At 54.5% G+C, this 25,665-nt stretch overlaps 2 protein-coding genes across 2 annotated transcripts; both read right to left on the bottom strand.

The window, feature by feature from the left end:
• Window positions 1-2,262: 2,262 nt before the first annotated feature.
• Window positions 2,263-7,438, bottom strand: LOC133361843 (putative mediator of RNA polymerase II transcription subunit 26). The gene is made up of 3 exons (XM_061580834.1): window positions 7,020-7,438; window positions 6,252-6,716; window positions 2,263-3,224 (listed from the first exon to the last, which is right to left on the bottom strand). The coding sequence occupies exons 1-3, from the start codon at window positions 7,344-7,346 to the stop codon at window positions 3,183-3,185; spliced, it is 834 nt and encodes a 277-aa protein (XP_061436818.1). The 5' UTR covers window positions 7,347-7,438; the 3' UTR covers window positions 2,263-3,182.
• A 6,037-nt stretch (window positions 7,439-13,475) lies between these two features.
• Window positions 13,476-25,335, bottom strand: LOC133361844 (neuronal cell adhesion molecule-like; the record flags this gene model as incomplete). Its single annotated transcript, XM_061580835.1, has 12 exons — window positions 13,476-13,654; window positions 14,665-14,831; window positions 15,660-15,771; window positions 16,791-16,934; window positions 17,554-17,688; window positions 19,129-19,352; window positions 20,366-20,474; window positions 21,301-21,468; window positions 23,971-24,099; window positions 24,438-24,519; window positions 24,598-24,715; window positions 25,230-25,335. Coding segments are annotated over 12 exons (1,673 nt in total), but the record flags the coding sequence as incomplete, so codon positions are not given.
• Window positions 25,336-25,665: the final 330 nt, after the last annotated feature.

The raw sequence follows: 25,665 nt of genomic DNA, 5'->3' as shown, positions 1-25,665 counted from the left end.
GACTTTAGCGAAATCACCAGAGAGACAGAGAGACGAGAGAGCGGAGAGAGAGAGAAGAACAAGAGGAAGACGTGAGTTGTGAAGTGTGTGCTGAGTGGACTGTGTGTGTAGTGTGTGTGTGGTTGGTGTGTTGTGTGTGTGTGGTGTTTGTGGTGTGTGTGGTGTGTGTGGGTGTGTGTGGTGTGTTTGTGGTGTGTGTGGTGTGTTGTGGTGTGTGTGGTGGTGTGTGTGTGTGTGGGGTGTGTGTGGTGTTGTGTGGGGTGGGTGTGTGTGTATGTCATAAAATACAATTCTCACGACGTTTCGGCCACAACGCAAGCAGCCGTCCTCAGAACAGGTCTGTCAGAAAGACAGCGTCAGTACCCGCGTACCCTACCCGATCTACCCGGCCGGGTACGGGTATACGGGTATCTGGTACCTGATTGCGACCTCTGGGATGAAGCCATGTTGCAGGCGCGGGGGGTTGATTCTAGGAACTTGAATTGTGAGAAGAGACAAGACGTTGGGAAATGAGTGACAAACGGTTACTCACCAGTGACTCACGGTCTACCCGTACCCGTACCCGGCCGGTACGGGTATCGGGTAGGTATGGGGTAGAGTACGGGTATCAGGTAGGGTACGGGTATCGGGTAGGGTACGGGTATCAGGTAGGGTATGGGGTAGAGTACGGGTATCAGGTAGGGTACGGTATCGGGTAGGTACAGGTAGGGTACGGGTATCAGGTAGGGTACGGGTATCGGTAGGGTACGGTGGTATCAGGTAGGGTACGGTATCAGTAGGGTACGGGTATCGGGTAGGGTACGGGTATGGGGTAGAGTACGAGTATCAGGTAGGGTACGGGTATGGGGTAGAGTACGGGTATCAGGTAGGGTAGGGTATCAGATAGGGTACGGGTATCGGGTAGGGTACGTATCAGGTAGGGTACGGTATCAGGTCGAGTACGGGTATCGGGTAGGTACGGGTATGGGGTAGAGTATGGGTATCGGGTAGGGTACGGGTATGGGTAGTATGGGTATCGGTAGGGTACGGGTATGGGGTAGAGTACGGGTATCAGGTAGGGTACGGGTATCAGGTAGGGTACGGGTATCGGTATACGGGTATGGGTAGGTACGGGTATCAGGTAGGGTACGGTATCAGGTAGGTACGGGTATCAGGTAGGGTACGGGCATCGGGTAGGGTACGGGTATGGGGTAGGGTACGGGTATCAGGTAGGGTACGGGTTATCAGGTAGGGTACGGGTATCAGGTAGGGTACGGGCATCAGTAGGGTACGGGTTATCAGGTAGGGTACGGGTATGGGGTAGGGTACGGGTATCAGGTAGAGTACGGTTTCAGGTAGGGTACGGGTATCAGGTAGGGTATCAGGTAGGTACGGGTATCAGTAGGGTATCAGGTAGGGTACGGGTATCAGGTAGGGTACGGGTATCAGGTAGGGTACGGGTTGGGGGGGTACGGGTATCAGGTAGAGTACGGGTATCAGGTAGGGTACGGGTATCAGGTAGGTATCAGGTAGGGTACGGGTATCAGTAGGGTACGGGTATCAGGTAGGGTACGGGTATGGGTAGAGTACGGGTATGGGTAGGGTATGGTATCAGGTAGGGTACGGGTATCAGGTAGAGTACGGGTATCGGGTAGGGTACAGGTATCAGGTAGGGTACGGGTATGGGGTAGAGTACGGGTATCAGGTAGAGTACGGTATCAGGTAGGGTACAGGTATCAGGTAGGGTATCAGGTAGGTACGGGTATCAGGTAGGGTACGGGTATCAGGTAGGTACGGGTATGGGTAGAGTACGGTATCAGGTAGAGTACGGGTATCAGGTAGGGTATGGGGTAGAGTACGGGTATCAGGTAGGGTATCAGGTAGGTACGGGTATGGGGTAGGGTACGGGTATCAGGTAGAGTACGGTATGGGTAGAGTACGGGTATGGGGTAGGGTACGGGTATGGGTAGAGTACGGGTATGGGGTAGAGTACGGGTATCAGGTAGGGTACGGTATGGGGTAGGGTACGGGTATGGGGTAGAGTACGGGTATGGGGTACCCGGTTGCGACCTCTGCGTAGCGTGGGGTAGATGGGCATTGAACACCCCCAAGTGCAGCTGGTGTTGTGTTGAGTTGGTGAAGCAGCGTTGCTCCCACTACGTCTGTGACCCAGTTGGACTCACTACGGGTGTCACGTAAAACGTGGATTTAAACAAAAGCAGCAATCCTCCAGGAACATTGTTCCTGCAGCACGGCGGCGAGAGAACAGCACAGATGTTTTAAGAGACGCAACAAGTCACATTTATTGCAGAGAGTTTCACATCAATCACTCGGTCAACACTCACCGGTATTTAGCATTTTTTATGTTTTCCTGCGTGACTTAGACATTATAACTAATAAAATTATTATTTTATGTTTATTATTTATATGACTTATTAAAACTTGTTTTTTCCCGAAAAAAACTAAGAGTTTCAAATAATCCTTTTCTCAGAACATGAGAATGACTTGTTGTTGAGGTGACTGCGAGTATCCAGCTGTATGTTCACACAGCTCCGTGCCATGATACTACTACTACTACTACTCAGATTTGTGTTCCATGATAAGTGAAGATTACGTTTAAAAATCACGACTTACTTGCACGCACTTTATGTCGGTAACGCTAAACACACAAACATTATTCATCAACGATCAAAACTACTGTCTGATGTTGTGACTTAAAAGTGTTTTACAAAAATTCAGACAATTTAAAACAACACGTCACCACAATTCCTTGGCTGTATGTTTTGTTCCTGTGTAAGCAGATTTCTGCGGGAAGACTTCAAGTCAAATTGTGTAAACGCACACAGCAACACGTACCCCACGACTATTGTTCTTGTGGAATTCTTTAAAATAATGAACATTTCAGTTGGTAGTTTGCACGTTTTAACGCCTCTGAATTTTCATCCGATTCAAGCCCCGAACCATTTCAATGTTTGCATCTCTCATTGCCACTGCCAAGACATGAATTCCCTCAAGTTTAAAATGTTTACATCACGATTCAGAAATTACGATGCGCTTTCTCTCACTCCTCACTCTCTCTCCTCACTCTCTCTCTCCTCACTCTCTCCTCTCTCTCTCCCCTCACTCTCTCCTCTCTCTCTCCTCTCTCTCTACTCGTCTCCACTGCCGCTGCCCGTCGGAGCTCGACGTCTGTGGCTCCTCTCCTAGGTGGGAGTCCCCGGCTCGAGCGCTCGCAGGAAGCCCTCCTGTGTGGCAGCACCAAGGAGGAGAAACAGAACGGAGGCCCACCATCATCATCATCACCACCATCACCACCATCATCATTCATCACCACCATCATCTCACCATCATCATCACCACCATCACCATCATCATCCATCATCATCACCACCACCATCATCACCATCATCATCACCACCATCATCATCACCATCATCACCACCACCACCATCACACCACCATCCACCACCACCATCACCATCATCACCACCACCATCATCATCACCACCATCACCACCATCATCACACCACCATCATCATCACCACCATCACCACCACCATCATCATCACCACCACCACCATCACCACCACCACCATCATCATCATCACCACCACCATCATCATCATCACCACCATCACCACCATCATCATCACCACCAACATCACCACCATCATCATCACCACCACCACCATCACCACCACCACCATCATCATCACCACCACCATCATCATCATCACCACCACCATCATCACCACCATCATCATCACACAGGTCACTGGGTAGTGAGACACTGGGTAGTGAGACACTGGGTAGTGAGACACTGGGTAGAGAGACACTGGGTAGTGAGACACTGGGTAGTGAGACACTGGGTAGTGAGACACTGGATAGAGAGACACTGGGTAGTGAGACACTGGGTAGAGAGACACTGGGTAGTGAGACACTGGGTAGTGAGACACTGGGTAGTGAGACACTGAGTAGTGAGACACTGGGTAGTGAGACACTGGGTAGAGAGACACTGGGTAGTGAGACACTGGGTAGAGAGACACTGGGTAGTGAGACACTGGGTAGTGAGACACTGGGTAGTGAGACACTGGGTAGAGAGACACTGGGTGGTGAGACACTGGGTGGTGAGTCACTGGGTAGTGAGACATTGGGTAGTGAGACACTGGGTAGTGAGACACTGGGTAGTGAGACACTGGGTGGTGAGACACTGGGTAGAGAGACACTTGGTAGAGAGACACTGGGTAGTGAGACATTGGGTAGTGAGACACTGGGTGGTGAGACACTGGGTAGTGAGACACTGGGTGGTGAGACACTGCTAGTGAGACACTGGGTGGTGAGACACTGGGTAGTGAGACACTGGGTGGTGAGACACTGGGTAGTGAGACACTGGGTAGTGAGACACTGGGTAGTGAGTCACTGGGTAGTGGGACACTGGGTAGTGAGACACTGGGTAGAGAGACACTGGGTAGTGAGACAATGGGTAGTGAGACACTGGGTAGTGAGACACTGGGTAGTGAGACACTGGGTAGTGAGACACTGGGTAGTGAGACACTGGGTAGAGAGACACTGGGTGGTGAGACACTGGGTGGTGAGACACTGGGTGGTGAGACACTGGGTAGTGAGACACTGGGTAGAGAGACACTGGGTGGTGAGACACTGGGTAGAGAGCCACTGGGTAGTGAGACACTGGGTAGAGAGACACTGGGTAGAGAGACACTGGGTAGTGAGACACTGGGTAGTGAGACATTGGGTAGTGAGACACTGGGTAGAGAGACACTGGGTGGTGAGACACTGGGTGGTGAGACACTGGGTAGTGAGACACTGGGTGGTGAGACACTGCCCATCTGTCATCTGTAAGATGTGTCTGCCATTCTCCCACTCCGGTGGTGGGTGTACACCCAGGACCCCATTCAAACCCATAGTGGCCTGGTCTCAGCTCGCTGATGAAAGTTGTAAGCGAGAATTGCATCATCGATTGCGGCTGGGGTTTGCATCATCCCCCACTCCTGATGTCGAGGGAAAATGAGCAAGGTTTAGGACTGTGGCTCATGCAGCTGCAATGGCTGCTTTGGGTACACCATCCAGACCTCCCCAGAGACCCTGGCTGACAGAGGTGGTGTTCATGCTGGTTGAGAAAAAGCGACAGGCCCACTCTCATCGTCTACACTGTAGACTGTAGCCTCATTCTCTGACAGTGGGATGCTGTAGACTCTACAGCATCCCACTGTCAGAGAATGAGGCTTAGCGCAGCCTTCGCTCGGAGGTTCGGAGAGCCGTGAGGCGCTGCAAGGATGGTTGGTGGTCGTGTGTTGCTGAGGAGATGGAGTCTGCCTCAATGGCCCACGATCACAAATCGCTCTTTAATTCCATCAAAAAAGTAACCTGCAGCACCACACCTATTACCATCCTTAGGGGAAAGAACGGAGATTCAATCTACGACCCCCAGGAACAGGTTTGCAGATTTGCTGAGCATTTCTGTGAGGACCTGGGGGAGGGGAAATCCCTCAGCCTGGAAAACATCATGGCACAAAGTGGGGATAACCCTGCTGAGGCTGAGGTGCCTCAAATATGGGAAGAAGACACCCCCTGTGAGTGGCTGGCTAGTGGTGTTAGTGGTGGCGGTGGCGACGGTGGTGGTGTTGGTGTTAGTGGTGGTGTTGGTGGTGGCGACGGTAGTGGTGTTAGTGGTGGTGTTGGTGGTGGCGACGGTAGTGGTGTTGGTGGTGGTAGTGGTGTTGGTGGTGGTGTTGGTGGTGGTAGTGGTGTTGGTGGTGGTGGCGACGGTAGTGGTGTTGGTGGTGGTGTTGGTGGTGGTAGTGGTGGTGGTGGTGTTGGTGGTGTTGGTGGTGGTGTTGGTGGTGGCGGTGGTGTTGATGGTGGCGACGGTAGTGGTGTTGGTGGTGGTGTTGGTGGTGGCGACGGTAGTGGTGTTGGTGGTGGTGGTGGTAGTGGTGTTGGTGGTGGTGTTGGTGGTGGCGACGGTAGTGGTGTTGGTGGTGGTGTTGGTGTTGGCGACGGTAGTGGTGTTGGTGGTGGTGTTGGTGGTGGTGGTGGCGGTGGTGTTGGTGGTGGCGGTGTTGGTGGTAGTGGTGTTGGTGGTGGTGTTGGTGGTGGTAGTGGTGTTGGTGGTGGCGACGGTAGTGGTGTGGTGGTGGTAGTGGTGTTGGTGGTGGTGTTGGTGTTGGCGACGGTAGTGGTGTTGGTGGTGGTGTTGGTGGTGGTGGTGGCGGTGGTGTGGTGGCGGTGTTGGTGGTGTGTAACCCCTCACCCAGCCTCCGTGCTCCATGAGCCAGCTTCTGCGTTCGACCAGCAGCACAGCGGCCACCAGGTCCGTCAGGGGCCGCGTCTTCTCCGAGTCTCCCAGCCGCCCGCAGGCCCCGAGGCTCCTGACGAGCAGCGCGCAGTACACCACCGCGGACAGGACGCCGTCCCAGCTCAGGGGCGCTCCGTTGAGAACCTTCCAGGCCATGGTCACGACCAGCCGGCGCGGCTCCACTCGCTTCGCCAGCCGCTCCGCGCCGCTCACAAAGTCCGGGATGGAGGCTTCGAACTCTGCCAGCAACACGTCCCCTCGGGTGTCGAACGCCTCCTGCAGCCGCTCCGCACGCAGCCGCACCAGCCGCTGGGAGCTCTGCAGCTGCGCCCCGGCCTCCCGCACCTGCCGCTGGAGTTGACGCACTTGCCGCCGCAGCTCCTGAAGGTCCTCGAACTGCTGCGACTGCTGCAGATGCTCCTGTTGCATTAGCTGCAGCTGCTCGAACCGAAGCATCAGCTGCTGCTCCTGCTGCTCCTGCACTTCCTGTAGCAGCTGCAGCAGCTGCTGCAGATGCTCCTGCTGCTGCACAAGCTCCTGCTGCTGCAGCTGCTGCACAAGCTTCTGTTGCTGCTGCAGCTGTTGCACAAGCTCCTGTTGCCGCTGCACCTTCTGGAGCTGCTCCTGCACCTGCTGCGCCAGCTCCTGTTGCCGCTGCACCTGCTGGAGCTGCTGCTGCACCTGCTGCATGTGCTGCAGCTGCTGCTGCCAGAGCGTCTCCGCCCGCTGCCGCTGCTGCTGCTGCGCCAGCTCGAGATGTCGCTGCAACTCCGGGAGCTGCTCCTGCACCTCCTGAAGCTGCCGCTGCCGCTGCTGCAGTCGCTGATGCACAGGCTGCTGCTGCTGCTCCTGCTGCTGCTTGCGGAGCTGCCGCCGCTGCTCCGGCTGTTGCGTCAGGTGAGCTACGTAGCCGGTGATTAGATCGACGGTCATGACGGTCAGTAGCTCCATCGCTTCATCATCTTCCTCCTCCTCCTCGCCGCCACCGACCCTCGCCTGAATCTCCCCCGCAGAATGCGACGCGGCTTGGGCAGAGGCCGCAGGCTGCATGGCGGTGTAGGCCTCAGTGGCGGGTGTTGACTTCGTTGTTGCTGATTCCGCTGCCGCTGCTGCTGTGGGAGGGTCGTTGATGTCGCGAGGCAATTGAGGAGGTGGAGGAGGTGGTGGAGGTGGTGGAGGAGGTGGAGGTGGTGGCAACTTCGCGACTCGCTGGGAGCTGATGGCGTCTCCCTCCATTGCGATTTGGTTCTCGGTGATGGCGTCGGATCGATCCGTGGATCGAGAGCAATCGATTCCTCCATGCGATAACGTTAGAATCGACTTCGATTGCAAGCCGTCGGTCGATTCTGACCTCGATTCACGATCCGCACGGAGGGGGGGGGGGTCACAGAGACCCATAGACTACAGTAGAGATAGATAATAATAAATAAATCAATATTTTTAATAAATAACATTATTAATCACGACGTGCAGTTACTTTGCTGCCTTTTTACACCTGACGAAGGAAGCTTGTGTTGCCCCCGAAACGTCGTGATTTATTATTTTATTTATATTATTTCTATTATTTTTTTATTTTCATTTTTTATTTTACGGCCAAAAACAGTTGACTATTATCTGAACCGGTCGTGGGCCTCCCCAAGGTCAACTCGGCCTAAAAGTAGTTCCCGGTGCGGCGATCATCATCACTCCGTAGTGAGAGACAAGCGACAACCAGCTGTGCCATAGATTTATTAATAAACGACTTGAGTTCTTAGCGTGTCGGAGACACGTATTACACCTGTATGGGTCTGTGTGGTGAGTCTGTGGGTCTCTGTGTGGTGAGTCTGTGGGTCTCTGTGTGGTGAGTCTGTGGGTCTCTGTGTGGTGAGTCTGTGGGTCTCTGTATGGTGAGTCTGTGGGTCTCTGTATGGTGAGTATGTGGGTCTCTGTGTGGTGAGTCTGTGGGTCTCTGTGTGGTGAGTCTGTGGGTCTCTGTGTGGTGAGTCTGTGGGTCTCTGTATGGTGAGTCTGTGGGTCTCTGTATGGTGAGTCTGTGGGTCTCTGTGTGGTGAGTCTGTGGGTCTCTGTGTGGTGAGTCTGTGGGTCTGTGTGGTGAGTCTGTGGGTCTCTGTGTGGTGAGTCTGTGGGTCTCTGTGTGGTGAGTCTGTGGGTCTCTGTGTGGTGAGTCTGTGGGTCTCTGTGTGGTGAGTCTGTGGGTCTCTGTGTGGTGAGTCTGTGGGTCTCTGTGTGGTGAGTCTGTGGGTCTCTGTGTGGTGAGTCTGTGGGTCAGTGTGGTGAGTCTATGGGTCTCTGTGTGGTGAGTCTGTGGGTCTCTGTGTGGTGAGTCTGTGGGTCTCTGTGTGGTGAGTCTGTGGGTCTCTGTGTGGTGAGTCTGTGGGTCTCTGTATGGTGAGTCTGTGGGTCTCTGTATGGTGAGTATGTGGGTCTCTGTGTGGTGAGTCTGTGGGTCTCTGTGTGGTGAGTCTGTGGGTCTCTGTGTGGTGAGTCTGTGGGTCTCTGTATGGTGAGTCTGTGGGTCTCTGTATGGTGAGTCTGTGGGTCTCTGTGTGGTGAGTCTGTGGGTCTCTGTGTGGTGAGTCTGTGGGTCTGTGTGGTGAGTCTGTGGGTCTCTGTGTGGTGAGTCTGTGGGTCTCTGTGTGGTGAGTCTGTGGGTCTCTGTGTGGTGAGTCTGTGGGTCTCTGTGTGGTGAGTCTGTGGGTCTCTGTGTGGTGAGTCTGTGGGTCTCTGTGTGGTGAGTCTGTGGGTCTCTGTGTGGTGAGTCTGTGGGTCAGTGTGGTGAGTCTATGGGTCTCTGTGTGGTGAGTCTGTGGGTCTCTGTGTGGTGAGTCTGTGGGTCTCTGTATGGTGAGTCTGTGGGTCTCTGTATGGTGAGTCTGTGGGTCTCTGTATGGTGAGTCTGTGGGTCTCTGTATGGTGAGTCTGTGGGTCTCTGTGTGGTGAGTCTGTGGGTCTCTGTGTGGTGAGTCTGTGGGTCTCTGTGTGGTGAGTCTGTGGGTCTCTGTGTGGTGAGTCTGTGGGTCTCTGTGTGGTGAGTCTGTGGGTCAGTGTGTGGTGAGTCTGTGGGTCTCTGTGTGGTGAGTCTGTGGGTCTCTGTGTGGTGAGTCTGTGGGTCTCTGTGTGGTGAATCTGTGGGTCAGTGTGGTGAGTCTGTGGGTCTCTGTGTGTGAGTCTGTGGGTCTCTGTGTGGTGAGTCTGTGGGTCTCTGTGTGGTGAGTCTGTGGGTCTCTGTGTGAGTGAGTCTATGGGTCTCTGTGTGGTGAGTCTGTGGGTCTCTGTGTGGTGAATCTGTGGGTCAGTGTGGTGAGTCTGTGGGTCTCTGTGTGTGAGTCTGTGGGTCTCTGTGTGGTGAGTCTGTGGGTCTCTGTGTGGTGAGTCTGTGGGTCTCTGTGTGGTGAGTCTGTGGGTCTCTGTGTGAGTGAGTCTATGGGTCTCTGTGTGGTGAGTCTGTGGGTCTCTGTGTGGTGAGTCTGTGGGTCTCTGTGTGGTGAGTCTATGGGTCTCTGTGTGTGAGTCTATGGGTCTCTGTGTTGTGAGTCTATGGGTCTCTGTGTGATGAGTCTACGGGTCTCTGATTGGTGAGTCTATGGGTCTCTGTGTGATGAGTCTATGGGTCTCTGTGTGGTGCGTCTACGGGTCTCTGTGTGATGAGTCTACGGGTCTCTGTTGAACTTATTTTGTGCCGTGCGTAGCCAACCACACTAATCAGCGGTGAGGGGGAAGGACAACAAACTAAGCACAACGAACAGTTTTGTGTTTCGTCTGACGATGATTATCAGCGGCTGCCAACACAATCTCGTGACCGGTGGCTCACTGCACTCACAATCACGCGGCGTTCCATTGCTCCCCGACCTTGCCCCCCGGTGACATGACGTCTCCCTGACCTCACCTGTGCACATCACTACTCCGCCGCTGTAAACATTCATGAGTTCAAAACACTAAAGCAGAACTCTCACTTAGAACCGTTCCACGCGGCGCCGCAGACTCAACGCCGACGCAAACTGCAGCTTGTTGTGTTGCACTTGTCGCCTTTCCTCGCACCTCCGATTAGCACGGTGGGCTATGTACGGTGCAGAAGAAGTTCAACGTACATACAGATATTCCCACCGAGATTCATAGACTCACCACACAGAGACCCATAGACTCACCACACAGAGACCCATAGACTCATCACACAGAGACCCATAGACTCACCACACAGAGACCCATAGACTCATCACCCCGAGATCCATAGACTCACCACACAGACCCATAGACTCACCACACAGAGACCCATATACTCACCACACAGAGACCCATAGACTCATCACACAGAGACCCATAGACTCATCACCCCGAGATCCATAGACTCACCACACAGACCCTTAGACTCACCACACAGAGACCCATAGACTCATCACCCCGAGATCCATAGACTCACCACACAGACCCATAGACTCACCACACAGAGACCCATAGACTCATCACCCCGAGATCCATAGACTCACCACACAGACCCATAGACTCACCACAGAGAGACCCATAGACTCACCACACAGACCCATAGACTCACCACACAGACCCATAGACTCACCACACAGAGACCCATAGACTCATCACCCCGAGATCCATAGACTCATCACATATAGACCCATAGACTCACCACACAGAGACCCATAGACTCACCACACAGACACCCATAGACTCACCACACAGACCCATAGACTCACCACACAGCCCCATAGACTCACCACACAGAGACCCATAGACTCATCACACAGACCCATAGACTCACCACACAGACCCATAGACTCACCACACAGAGACCCATAGACTCACCACACAGACCCATAGACTCACCACACAGAGACCCACAGACTCAACACACAGAGACCCACAGACTCACCACACACAGACCGCTAGACTCACACAGACCCACAGACTCACCACACACAGACCGCTAGACTCACACAGACCCACAGACTCACCACACACAGACCGCTAGACTCACACAGACATTGCAGATGCGCAAAAGAAGAAAGTTCCACACCGAGGGGACGACAATATTTCGAGAAGCGTTCGTGATTTCGATTTAAAGCTTTCGTGACTGCAGGGATTCATCTTCTTGGTTCTTTCGGTAAAGTCACGTAGAAGGGAAGTAATAAAATAATAAAAATAAAACATAATAAAACAATTCTCACGACGTTGTGGCCGAAACGTCGTGAGAATTGTTTTATTATGTTTTATTTTTATTATTTTATTACTTCCCTTCTACGTGACTTTACCGAAAGAACCAAGAAGAAGCGTTCGTGAGTTGAGTTTTCTCGTTTGGTTGTTGTTGTTGTTGTTGCTGTTGTTGTTGTTGCTGTTGTTGTTATTTCCAGTGAACGGATGAGGACAGAGCGCCTACCTAGATCTTGAGATCCTGCGAATGGGAGAGAACGTCTCTGCTGAGCACAGGTACCGCACCACGGCAACTACACACACACACGTAGTAGGTGTTTACCCTTTATACTGGTACAAAAACTGACACCTTTATACAAGGCATCATGTTTGCAATAACCACAACACATGCAGTCAAAATGCAAACTAAAAGAAACAACTGTGATGATGATAATGATATTCACTGTCCTTGAAGTTGATTGGTCCACACCCGAGACAGCTTTTCTTAGAGCCTAGTCTACATTGGTGTTGGACCAGATGACGCCAAAAGGCGCACAACTCAAAGACAATGGCACTATCGGAGTATTGAGAGCTCGGGGTGAAGCATTTACACTATGAGACGTCTCCTTTACCAGTGGAAAAATATAGTGATGGGGTTTAACCCTTTAAACTGGTAGAAAAACTGACACCTTGATACAAGGCATCATGTTTGCAATAACCACAACACAAGCAGTCACAATGCAAACAAAAAGAAACAACTTCAAGGACAGTGCATATCATCATCAGAGTTGTTTCTTTTTGTTTGCATTTTGACTGCTTGTGTTGTGATTACTGCAAACATGATCCCTTGTATCAAGGTGTCAGTTTTTCTACCAGTTGAAAGTGTAAAACCCATCACTATATGTTGCCACTGCTAAAGGAGATGTCTCGTAGTACACACGCTCGCTTACAGGGAAATGTTGTCACGCTTTGAGATGCTTCTCCTCCAGACGTCTGGAACACTTACGCCATTAGACAGCCACTGGCGCTCTGCACTTTCAAATCATCATCGAGATTGAAAAACTCGTTCATCTCATGGCCAGGAGGTTTCAACTACCTTGCCTGGTATGCAGGGGGTTGTGGGTTAGTATTTATTAATTACAAGACTGCATTGCACAGTAAAATGTTAAGTAGAAAACAAGGTAAATTCTTAGCCTACCTATATGAACTGCAATTGAATAGAAAGTTTTTTCAGGAAACAATCCTATCTGCTACAAAAACTTTTAGCATGCATTGAACGTATCGATTCATGGTAACCTTAAAATGAAATCGCTAAAGCTACGTATCATAGTGTAGTGTATAATGTAGTGAAGTGTATAGTGTAGTGTAATAATGTAGTGTATAGTGTAGTGTAATAGTATAGTGTATAGTGTAGTGTATAGTATAGTGTAGTGTATAGTGTAGTATATAGTGTAGTATATAGTGTAGTGTATAGTGTAGTAGTGTAGTGTAATAATGTAGTGTATAGTGTAGTGTATAGTGTAGTAGTGTATAGTGTAGTGTATAGTGTAGTGTATAGTGTAGTGTGTAGGGTAGTGTATAGTGTAGTGTGTAGTGTAGTGTATAGTAGTGTAGTGTATAGTAGTGTATAGTGTAGTGTATAGTAATCATGTAGTGTATAGTGTAGTGTATTGTATAGTGTAGTGTATAGTGTAGTGTATAGTGTAGTGTATAGTCTAGTGTATACATGCATTGAACGTATTGTAACATATCATATTGTACTGTGCTCACCAAGATTCTGTCCGTCGCCTGCACACTAGAACGATGTTCGCTTGCTGATGGCTACATCAACTTAGTTCTCGGAAGAGGAGGATGGCGATGACAAGGCACAGCGTCGTACCCCCTACGCTGCTGCGTTTGCCTGCCGCGCGAAACGTAAAACGTTCCACAATTCCGCCATCGCCATCGCAAGTCGAACTACCGTAAGTGGAACCCCGTCGTGGCTCGGGCACGACCCGTCCCGCCACGAGGCGTGGTTCACCGTCGCGGTGCCACCGCCGCTCACCGGAGGGTTCGCAGGCGCCGCTGTGTCTGCTTCCGTCTCCTGGCCCGGCACGCGGCGCACACCACGACGGTCAGCGGCACCATCGCGGCCACCGCGGCGATCGCGGCGATCGCGGCGCTGACGAAGGGGCTCTTAGTCGTCGTGTCGAGCGACTCATCTTCTGACGAGGAGCGGCCTGGGGGGGGGGGGGTCACGAGAGTCGCACGGCCACAAGCGACGACTCTTCGTGGACGATAAAAACACTGGCACCGCACCGAGGTCACTGCCGACCCCGTGGGATTGATGCGTCTTCCGTGACCGGCGGCCGCCGTCGATCTGGCTGATACGCGGACCCCCCCGGGGACGTGACAAGCCATCGCCGCCATCTTGTGCACAGCGATCCAACTGGCTGCGTTGAAGCTGTTCCCATAAAATGAAAAACTTCGTTGACTTTTCCCACAAATGTTACTTCTAATTGCGCAGCAAATGGACGCGACCGCGGGGAGAGAGACACGCAAACAACAGACGTACGGGCATCGCCAGGGTCAGGATCGAACCCGCAAACTCCTGTGTACCGGGCGAGGTAGTTAACATTTTGGCGTCACTGCGATCGTGGCGGGAGGGAGGAGAGGAACTCACCGTCATCAGCGTTGGCACCTCCGCCGCTGGCTGGTGGCGTGCGTGCTGACGGTGTCCTCACGCCGTAGTAGTGGTGCCGAGTGGTTGTGGTGGCGCTTGTGGCGACTGTTATGGTGGTGGTGACGGCGGTGGTGGTGGCGACGGTGGTGGTGGCGACAGTGGTGGTGGCAGCGGTGGTAGTGGCAGTGATGGTGGTGGCAGTGGTGGTGGTGGTGGTGGCAGTGGTAGTGGTGGTGGCAGTGGTAGTGGTGGTGGCAGTGGTGGCGGTGGTGGTGGCGGTGGTGGTGGTGGAGCCCCAGAGACCTGTGCCGTCCAGTGGCACGGCTCCCGGCTCTAAGCTGCTGCTGCTGCTGCTGCTGCCGCTGGCGACTGTAGGGAGGGGGCAGTTACCAACGGGGGGGGGGGAGGGGGGGGAGAGAGCAGCGAGCGATGGGCAAACCAGTCGGAGTGTTTCTAGGCGGCAAAGAAGCTCCACTAGGGGGGGATGCGTGAGAGAAGGGGGGGGGGGGGGCACGAGCGTGCTGGAGCGGAGAGGGCAGCCGGCCGGCCGGCGATGCTCTTGCCGACCTTGTACGTAGAGGCGCGCCCGCAGTTGCTCGTGGTGCAGCTTGTTGACCGCAAAGCACGTGTACGTGCCCGAGTCGCCAGGCGACACGCTCCAGATGAGCAGCGTGCCGTTGGCCAAGGTTTGGTGGCGCTCGCCCGCCAGGGGTCCGGCGTAGTCGCCCTTGAACCTGGCGGTGCGCGGCGCAAGCAAAGAGGGGGGGGGGAGCCTTGACGACTAGTAAGCGGCGAAACTATTTTTAAATCCTTTATATTAAGTTCACTTGCTTGCGCGCTTACGACCGTGCAAAACTTTCGGTCGTTTTTTAACCCACTTCCCGTGATCCAATCGAGCTGACATTTTGCACACAGACTCGTTGTGCGTGACAATGTATTTTCGTGAAAATTTTTTCTCCAAAATTTTCCACTTTTTAGGAAAAAACTATTTCACTAACACAATCGTATATTTTTCCTAAACACAGAAAATTATTCAAGAAAATAACAAAAATGTACAATATAAACAATCATACAAAAACTGAAAACCTTATAATCCTTATATATGACTTTCCTTATATTTAATTTAAAATACCAATGTGATAAAAATGAAACTCTTACTCAAGAAAAACAGAAATGAATAATAAAATAAAACCGATGCCCCACATATAAAGGATTTATAGTGAAAAACTTTGTTTTCACGGGTTAATTTTTTCTTCTTGGTTCTTTCGGTAAAGTCACGTAGAAGGGAAATAATAAAATGATAAAAATAAAACACAATAAAATCGAATTCTCACGACGTTTTGGCCACAACGCAAGCAGCCATCCTCAGGTGAAGAACAGGTCTGTCGGGGAGACAGCATCTGAATGAAACACCGCCAGGCTTGGCAGCGTATATTTAAGCTAGGCGCTCTTCCCCCTCCAACCAGGACCCCATTCAAACAACAACAACAACGACAACAGCAACAACAAAGAGTGCTTAGTTCACGGAGAGAGTAAAGTAGCCGGGCCAGCGTCGCTCTCACCACAGGATGTTGGGACGCGGCAACCCAAACACGGCACAGTCCAAGTGCGCGGCCTGTCCCTCTGTGGCCGTGTACAGCCTGTCCGGCGGCGACAGCATCCGTGGGGCCACGGCTGAGGGAGAGGCAGGGGGGGGGGGGGGGGGCAGGCAGAGAAGTTCAAGTTCATGTAGTAGGTGTGGAGCCCTGTGAGCCATTCGGCTCTTGAATCTGGTGCAACCGCAACAAACACAAAACAAAAACATGAACAAGAAAACATCTTAAAGTGAATATGTGACTGAGTGCAAACAGAAAATCCAAGAAAAGACAGCAACATATTGCAGAGAAAATCACCGTACACCAACGCTGTGTGCAAACATCCCAGTGGGATGCAAGTCAAACAACAACAACAACAACCACAAGACAACTTAGAAGGGAGAGGGGGGAGGCAGGGGAGGGAGGGAGGGTTGCTGGGTTAGAGGAATGTTGTGGGACCACAGCAGAGATGCCACCAGGTGAAGGAGGAGGGGGTGGTGGTAGCAGGAGTTGACGAGGGAAAGTTCAGGAGGGAAGCGAGAGAGAGAGAGGAGATTGGAGAATGAGGAGAGCGAATCAGCAAGTGGAAGGAGCGGAGGGAGAGCGGTGGGAGACACTGAGCGGTCATCCCTCCACAAAATACAGGAAGTGGACTCACACAGAGACCCACAGACTCACACAGCGACTCATAGACTCACACAGAGACCCATAGACTCACACAGAGACCCACAGACTCACACAGAGACCCACAGACTCACACAGAGACCCATAGACTCACACAGTGACTCATAGACTCACACAGAGACCCACAGACTGACACAGAGACCCATAGACTCACACAGTGACTCATAGACTCACACAGAGACCCACAGAATCACACAGACCGATAGACCACACAATCTCACAGAGTCTCATAGACTTACACAGAAACTCATAGACTCACACAGAGACCCACAGACTGACACAGACCCACAGACTGACACAGACCCACAAACTCACACAGCAACCTATAAACTCACACAGCGACCCACAGACTCACACAGCAACCTATAAACTCACACAGAGACCCACAGACTCACACAGCGACTCAGTCGTCCTTCCCCCGCACCCCCTGCTCACCCAGCACGTTGACGTAGGCGTTGGCCAGGATGGTGCCGTGGCGGTTGGAGGCCTGGCACTGGTACACGCCGGTGTCTTCCTCCCGCAGCCGGGTCAGCGTCAGGGAGTCGCCGTCCACCCACCGGCCCGGCACCTCGGGGGCTTCTGCTCCGTCGCACGGCGGCACGACACCCGGCACGGTTTGGCGCGGTCTCGGCGCGGTCTCGGCGCGGTCTCGGCACGGTCTCGGCGTGGTCTCGGCGTGGTCTCGGCGCGATGTGTAACGATGTGCCACGATGTGGAATGGTCTCAGCGCGATTTGCCATTGTTTGGTAGGATGCATTTAGCGCAACGCGGCGTGATCTGGCTCAACTCGGTACGTCCTGTGATTTGGCTGGGTGAGCGTGTGACCGGCTGGGTGAGTGTGTGACCGGCTGGGTGAGTGTGTGACCGGCTGGGTGAGCGTGTGACCGGCTGGGTGAGCGTGTGACCGGCTGGGTGAGCGTGTGACCGGCTGGGTGAGCGTGTGACCGGCTGGGTGAGTGGGTGCACATTGTGGACGAGTGAGCATGTGGGTGAGCGGGCGATTGGCTGACCGAGCGTGCGATTTGCCGCGATCGGTCGACCGAGTGATCGCTTGACGATGGACCGCGAGCGTGAGCAAGTGGACGAGCGTGTGCACGTGCAAGTGGGTGGACGAGCGGTTGAGTGAGCGTGCGATCGACCGCGAGCGAGCGAGGCTGACCGCCCCCCCCCCCATTCGCTCCCCCCCCCCGCGTCTCACCGTGGATGGGCACGCCGTTGAGGAGCCAGCGGATGGTCGGTGCGGGGACTCCGCTGGCTCTGCACGTGAGCTCGGCGCTGCCCCCCGGGGCGACGCTGCAGCTCGCTGGCAGCGCAGCCGCCCAGTGCGGCTTGGCTGCAGAGGGCGGGGGGGGGGAAGGAGGGGAGGAGGAGGGGGGGGGAAGAGGAGGGGGGGAAGGGGGGGCAGGAGGAGGAGGAGGAAGCAGAGATGTAGGTCTTGTTGAAATTCCCTACACCTCTGCTGTGGCAGACGCACAGAAAATATGGCATCTGTGCAGGACCGCCCTTTCCTGAAACCGCATTGGGGCTCCGCAAGCCTCTTCTCAGCGTGCCTAGCAAGGCGATGTTGAATAATCCTTGCCAGGACCTTTCCTGGCACACTGAGGAGTGAGATGCCCCTGTAGTTGTTACAGTCTGTGCGGTCCCCCTTCTTAAAGAGGGGGACCACCAGGGCATCCTTCCAATCTTGCGGAACCCGTTCAGTGGTCCAGACTGTTGTTATGATGTCATGTAGGGCAGTCTGTGCACAAACGCCACCCTCCCTCAGCATTTCGCTTGGGAGATCATCTCTGCCCGGTGCCTTTCCTGGTCTTAGACTCTGGATCGCCTTCAGTACTTCCTCAACAGATGGCACCTCAGCCAGCCACTCACAGGGGGTGACCTCTTCCAATATTTGAGGCACCGCAGCCTCAGCAGGGTTATCACCACTTTGGGCCATGATGTTTTCCTGGCTGAGGGATTTCCCCTCCCCCAGGACCTCACAGAAATGCTCAGCAATCTGCAAACCTGTTCCTGGGGGTCGAAGATTGGATCACCGTTTTTCCCCTAATGATGGTAATAGGTGTGGCGCTGCAGGTTACTTTTTTGATGGAGTTAAATAGTGATTTGTGATCGCGGGCCACTGAGGCAGACTCCATCTCCTCAGCAACCCGCGACCACCACCCATCCTTGCAGCGCCTCACGGCTCTCCGATCCTCCGAGCGAAGGCTGCGGTCAACCTCCTCATTCTCTGACATGGGATGCTGTAGCCGATGAGAGTGGGCCTGTCACTTTTTCTCAACTAACCTGTGTTTCTGGGGAGGTCTGGACCGCGTACCCAAAGCAGCCATTGCAGCTGCATGATCCACAGTCCTAAACCTCGCCCATTTACCCTCGACATCAGGAGGAGTGGGGGACGATGCCAACCCCAGCCGCAAGCGATGATGAAATTCTCACTTGCAACTTTCATCAGCTGAGACCAGGCCACTTTAGGTTGGAATGGGGTCCTGGGTGTACACCCACCACCGGAGTGGAAGAATGGCAGGCGCAGCTTCCCACATCTCACCGCCACACTCCCACGCCCCCTTTATTATTTTGCTCAGAAGAAGAGCCACTCCCTGTTGTTTGGCAGTCTCCTGCCCCGAGTGGAGGACTGTCCACCCCTCATGGTGGCAGGAGCCAGGCACACACACAGACCCACACACACACACACAGACACACACACAGGCACAGGCACACACACACACAGGTGCACACAGACACACACACACAGACACACACACACACAGGTGCACACCTTCCACGGTGACCGTGACGGTGTGCAGCGCCACACCCTCGCTGTTGACGGCGCGGCACTGGTAGCTGCCGCCGTCGGACAGCGCCGCGTTGTGGATGACCAGCGTCGTACCGGTGTCGTGCCAGCGTTGTGCCAACGTCGTGCCGGAGGGGGCGGCGATGGGGGCGGCTTCCTCCGACGACGCCGCCCCACCCCACTTGCTCCAGCTCACCTTAGGCGTGGGGCTACGCGCACACACACAGGGAACGCACGCGCACGTGTGCACGTGTGTGTGTGTGCGTGCGTGTGCACGTGTGTGTGTGCGTGTGCACGTGTGTGTGTGCATGTGTGTGTGTGCGTAAGTGTGCACGTGTGTGTGTGCGTGCACGTGTGTGTGTGCGTGCACGTGTGTGTGTGTGCGTGCACGTGTGTGTGTGCGTGCACGTGTGTGTGTGTGTGCACGTGTGTGTGTGTGCGTGCACGTGTGTGTGTGCGTGCACGTGTGTGTGTGTGCGTGCACGTGTGTGTGTGTGTGCGTGCACGTGTGTGTGTGTGTGCGTGCACGTGTGTGTGTGTGCGTGCACGTGTGTGTGTGTGTGCGTGCACGTGTGTGTGTGTGCGTGCACGTGTGTGTGTGTGCGTGCACGTGTGTGTGTGCGTGCACGTGTGTGTGTGTGCGTGCGTGTGCACGTGTGTGTATGTGCGTGCACGTGTGTGTGTGTGCGTGCACGTGTGTGTGTGTGTGCGTGCACGTGTGTGTGTGTGCGTGCACATGTGTGTGTGTGTGCGTGCACGTGTGGGTGTGTGCGTGCACGTGTGTGTGTGTGCGTGCACGTGTGTGTGTGTGCGTGCACGTGTGTGTGTGTGCGTGCACGTGTGTGTGTGTGTGCGTGCACGTGTGTGTGTGTGCGTGCACGTGTGTGTGTGTGCGTGCACGTGTGTGTGTGCGTGCACGTGTGTGTGTGTGCGTGCGTGTGCACGTGTGTGTATGTGCGTGCACGTGTGTGTGTGTGCGTGCACGTGTGTGTGTGTGTGCGTGCACGTGTGTGTGTGTGCGTGCACATGTGTGTGTGTGTGCGTGCACGTGTGGGTGTGTGCGTGCACGTGTGTGTGTGTGTGCGTGCAAGTGTGTGTGTGTGTGCGTGCACGTGTGTGTGTGTGCGTGCACGTGTGTGTGTACATGTGTGTGTGTGCGCGTGTGTGTGTGTGTGCATGTGTGTGCGCGTGTGTGTGTGCGTGTGCGCGCGTGTGTACGTACAGCCCTTGTGTGATGCACATCAGCAGCAGCGTCTCCCCGGTGAGCACCACCTTGCTACTCGTCTCCCCCGCAGGCTCCACGAACACCGGCCGGCGCTTTGACGGACGCTCTGCGTGCATCATCCACGTGTGGTGCGCGGGGAGCGGTGGGACAGTGGTTAGCGCCACGCTGCGCTACAAAACCTGCCCATGACCCGAGTTTGATTCCCGCCGTAGGGCAACACCGGTGACGATTATCTGAACACTCACACGTCCACACACACACACACGTACACACCTACACGCACACACGTACACACGCTCACACGTACACACACACACACGCACACACACACGTACACACACTCACACGTACACACACACACGTCCATACGTCCACACACACACACTCACACACACACACGCTCACACGTACACACACTCACACGTACACACGCACACACACACGTACACACGCACACACACACGTACACACGCACACACACGCTCACACGTACACACACACACACACGTCCACACGCACACACACACACACACGTACACACGCACACACACACGCACACACACGTACACACACACACGTACACACGTACACACACTCACACGTCCACACACACTCACATGTACACATACACACACGTACACACGCACACACGCACTCACACGTACACACACACACACACACGTACACACACACGTCCACACACACATACACACGTACACACGCACACACGTACACACACACACGTCCACACACACACACGTACACGCGCACACACACGCACACACACACGTCCACACACACACACGTCCACACACACACACATCCACACACGCACGCACACACACACACTCACACACGCACACACACATGTACACACGCAACTTCCCGGCGTTTGCCACCGCTGCCGCCACCACGCCGCCGCCGCCACTCACTGCGTGTGACGACCAGCCGTAGCGGCTGCTTGTAGCGGATGGTGCCCGTGTGCGGGTAGCGCGCGTGGCACACGTAGTCACCCCCGTCGCCGCGGAGCACGTTGGCGAAATGCAGGTCACCCTCTGGACCCTGCGTCACTCGCGCATCCAGCGGAACTTTCTTCACGGCTGCGGCAGCACCGGCAGCAGCACCACCCCGGGGTTAAGGGCGGTGGGCAGTCGGGGGGGCGGCAGGGGGAGGGATTGAGGAGATGGGAATCTTTATTAGAAGTCCGTCGCGCAAACCGTGGTAGTGGCGGACGCGGATTCTTGACGAGACGCAAATGGAAGATGAACAACTCTGCAGCAGTGATTCTAGATTTGAAGCTTTCGTGACTGGCAAGGATTCACACTCTCGGGGTTTTTTTCCGGTAAAGTCACGTAGGTAAGAAATAATAATGAAAATAAAATAATAAGTGACAAATAACTCAATTCAATCACGACGTTTCGGAGGCAACACAAGTCTCCGTCTTCACGTGGGACCGTTACAGCCAAATTTACCACTTGATACAGTGAATTTGGATGTGATTGATACAGTGAATTTGGCTGTGATTGATACAGTGAATTTGGCTGTGATTGATACAGTGAATTTGGCTGTGACGGTCCCACCTGAAGACGGAGACTTGTGTTGCCTCCGAAACGTCGTGATTTAATTTAGTTATTTTTCACTTATTTTTTTGACCTACATGACTTTACCGAAACAACCTGAGAGTATGTGGCATTGTGCTTGTTCATTTGCATCGGCATCGGCATCGGCAGCCACGCGAACAGAGCAGACTCGTAGATACCCACCGATATCCAGACTCACAGAGATGCACAGAGACTCAGGGAGACCCAGAGACACCCCGAGAGAGCCGAATCATCAACACATCGACCCGTGGAGACATGATGATGATTCACCGCTCCGCTACTCCCGGCGGGGTCGTCTGGCAACATATCATAGCCACCGTGATGATGATGATGATGAGAGACACAGACCTCCTGTCTACCAGGCGAGGTAGTCAACATCTCATAGCCACCGTGATGATGAGAGAGACACAGACCTCCTGTATACCAGGCGAGGTAGTCAACATCTCATAGCCACCGTGATGATGATGAAAGAGAGAGACACAGACCTCCTGCGTACCAGGCGAGGTAGTCAACATCTCATAGCCAGCGTGGTGATGATGAGAGAGAGAGACACAGACCTCCTGCACACCAGGCAAGGTAGTCAACATCTCATAGCCACCGTGATGATGATGAAAGAGAGAGACACAGACCTCCTGCGTGCCAGGCGAGGTAGTCAACATCTCATAGTCACCATGATGATGATGAAAGAGAGAGACACAGACCTCCTGCGTACCAGGCGAGGTAGTCAACATCTCATAGCCAGCGTGGTGATGATGAGAGAGAGAGACACAGACCTCCTGTCTACCAGGCGAGGTAGTCAACATCTCATAGCCACCGTGATGATGATGAAAGAGAGAGACACAGACCTCCTGCGTACCAGGCGAGGTAGTCAACATCTCATAGCCAGCGTGGTGATGATGAGAGAGAGAGACACAGACCTCCTGCACACCAGGCGAGGTAGTCAACATCTCATAGCCACCGTGATGATGATGAAAGAGAGAGACACAGACCTCCTGCGTGCCAGGCGAGGTAGTCAACATCTCATAGCCACCATGATGATGATGAAAGAGAGAGACACAGACCTCCTGCGTACCAGGCGAGGTAGTCAACATCTCATAGCCAGCGTGGTGATGATGAGAGAGACACAGACCTCCTGCGTACCAGGCGAGGTAGTCAACATCTCATAGCCAACGTGATGATGATGAAAGAGAGAGACACAGACCTCCTGCGTACCAGGCGAGGTAGTCAACATCTCATAGCCAGCGTGGTGATGATGAGAGAGAGAGACACAGACCTCCTGCGTACCAGGCGAGGTAGTCAACATCTCATAGCCACCATGATGATGATGAAAGAGAGAGACACAGACCTCCTGCGTGCCAGGCGAGGTAGTCAACATCTCATAGCCACCATGATGATGATGAAAGAGAGAGACACAGACCTCCTGCGTACCAGGCGAGGTAGTCAACATCTCATAGCCAGCGTGGTGATGATGAGAGAGAGAGACACAGACCTCCTGCGTACCAGGCGAGGTAGTCAACATCTCATAGCCACCATGATGATGATGAAAGAGAGAGACACAGACCTCCTGCGTACCAGGCGAGGTAGTCAACATCTCATAGCCACCGTGATGATGATGAAAGAGAGAGACACAGACCTCCTGCGTGCCAGGCGACGTAGTCAACATCTCATAGCCAACGTGATGATGAGAGAGACACGCAAACTACAAATATACAGCAGCAGCAGGTGTCGTCAGGGTCGGGATCGAACCCACGCCCTCCTGTCTAGCAGGCGAGGTAGTCAACATCTCATAGCCACCATGATGATGATGAAAGAGAGAGACACAGACCTCCTGCGTGCCAGGTGAGGTAGTCAACATCTCATAGCCAGCGTGATGATGATGAGAGAGACACGCAAACTCCAAATATACAGCAGCAGCAGGCGTCGTCAGGGTCGGGATCGAACCCACGCCCTCCTGTCTACCAGGCGAGGTAGTCAACATCTCAAGGGCAGCGTGGTACTCACAGCTGTCCAGCCAGAAGACGGTGGGAGGAGGGAAGCCGTGGGCAGCAGGAGGGCGGCAGGGCAGCACGGCCGGGGAGCCCACGGCGGCCATGACGGGCGCCAGCTGCTCACGAGGCCACCGCGGGGCACCTGCAGGGTACAGACAAAGTCTCCCTGTGTAGCCTTCGCAGGGCGTCGGGGCAAGTGCTGCCAGCGAGTTGGTGGTCAGCACCGGGCCGCCTTTGTTTTTCCGATGGTGACGTGTTTACATGGCGCATTAGGTACGCGTTTGAGGCTGAGTCGACCTAGGGGAGGGCCCAGGACGGGTTCAGCACTTTGTGTGTGGGGAGTGGTGGTGCAGCGGTTAGCACCCTGTGTGTGTGTGTGAGTGGGGAGTGGTGGTGCAGCGGTTAGCACACCCTGTGTGTGTGTGAGTGAGTGAGTGGTTGACGGTGCGAGCGTGCCCCCCCCCCCCCCCCCCCACTCACGCGCCAGCCTCACGGTGATGTTGTTGCTGAGCGCCGTGCCGGCCCGGTTCCCCGCCCAGCAGCGGTAGACCCCCTGGTAGCGCTGCACCGCCGCGGTGACGTCACCGTCACCGTCACCGCCACCGTCACCGTCACCGCCACCGTCACCACCGGACTCCGCCGCCGCCGCCGCCACCGCTGCCAAGTCGACGGTGAAGGTCCCCGAGCCGTCCCCACGGCGCCGCACGTGGGGGTCACTGTCGGGGTCAAAGCTGTCCCCGTCCTTGCTCCACCAGAAGCTGCAGCACAGGCGGGGAGGGGGAGGGGGGGGAGTGGGGGGGGGGAGGGAGGGAGGGGGAGGGGGGGTAGGGAGGGGAGGGGGGAGGGATGGGATGGAGGAGAGGGACGGGAGGGGGAGGGGGGAGGGAGGGGGGAGGGAGGGAGGGGAGGGGGAGGGAGGGGAGGGGGGAGGGATGGGATGGAGGAGAGGGAAGGGAGGGGGAGGGGGGAGGGGAGGGGGAGGGATGGGATGGAGGGGAGGGAAGGGAGGGGGGAGGGAGGTGGGGATGGGGGTAAGTCAGAAGGGAGGGATGGAGGGAGGGGGGAGGGTGGGGGAGGGAGGTGGGTGGGGATGGGATGGAGGGAGGGGAGGGAGGAGGGGGGAGGGAGGGAGGGGGAGGGGGGAGGGAGGAGGGAGGGAGAGAGTTAATTCGGGATGGAGGGAGGAAGGGGGGTAGGGAGATGGGGAGGGGGGGGTAAGTCGGGAGTGAGGGGAGATGTAGTGAGGGATGGATGGAGGAGTGTGCAGCGTACGTGGGCGCTGGGTTGCCGCGTGCTTCACACTGCAGCACCACGTTGTCACGTGGGTCGACGGTGTAGTCCTCGCGCGATTGCCACGTGATGGACGGGGGCTGGGTGACTGCGAGAGACCAACGGGTCAACAACAAAGTTGAGTTGATGGACTTGGGTGGATGAGTGATGGGTGTAGTTTCAAGTTTCAAGTTCATGTAGTGGGTGTAGAGCCCTGTGAGACATTCGGCTCTTGAATCGGGTGCAACCGCAACAAACAAAAAACAAAAACACGAACAAAAAACATCTTAAAGTGACGATGTGACTGAGTGCTAAAAGCAAATCCAAGAAAAGACAGCAAAATATTGCAGAAAAATCACCGTACACCAACGCTGTGTGCAAACACCCCAGTGGGATGCAAGTCAAACAACAACAACAACCGCAAGACAACTTAGATTAA

Source organism: Lethenteron reissneri, unplaced genomic scaffold (genome assembly GCF_015708825.2).
Source record: "Lethenteron reissneri isolate LAM-NWPU_2019-01 unplaced genomic scaffold, ASM1570882v1 scaffold_1256, whole genome shotgun sequence".
Classification (NCBI taxonomy): domain Eukaryota; kingdom Metazoa; phylum Chordata; class Hyperoartia; order Petromyzontiformes; family Petromyzontidae; genus Lethenteron; species Lethenteron reissneri.
This window is presented reverse-complemented; position numbering and strand designations above follow the sequence as displayed.

What these genes read in the sequence shown, in the direction of transcription:
- LOC133361843 (XM_061580834.1), bottom strand. Translation starts at nt 7,346, where the DNA reads ATGCAGCCTGCGGCCTCTGCCCAAGCCGCGTCGCATTCTGCGGGGGAG. An exon ending in AGCAGCAGCAGCGGCAGCGG is followed by an intron (nt 6,717 to 7,019) that starts GCGGAGACGCTC and finishes CTAATGCAACAG; the next exon opens with GAGCATCTGCAGCAGTCGCA. An exon ending in TCATGGAGCACGGAGGCTGG is followed by an intron (nt 3,225 to 6,251) that starts GTGAGGGGTTAC and finishes GCTGCCACACAG; the next exon opens with GAGGGCTTCCTGCGAGCGCT.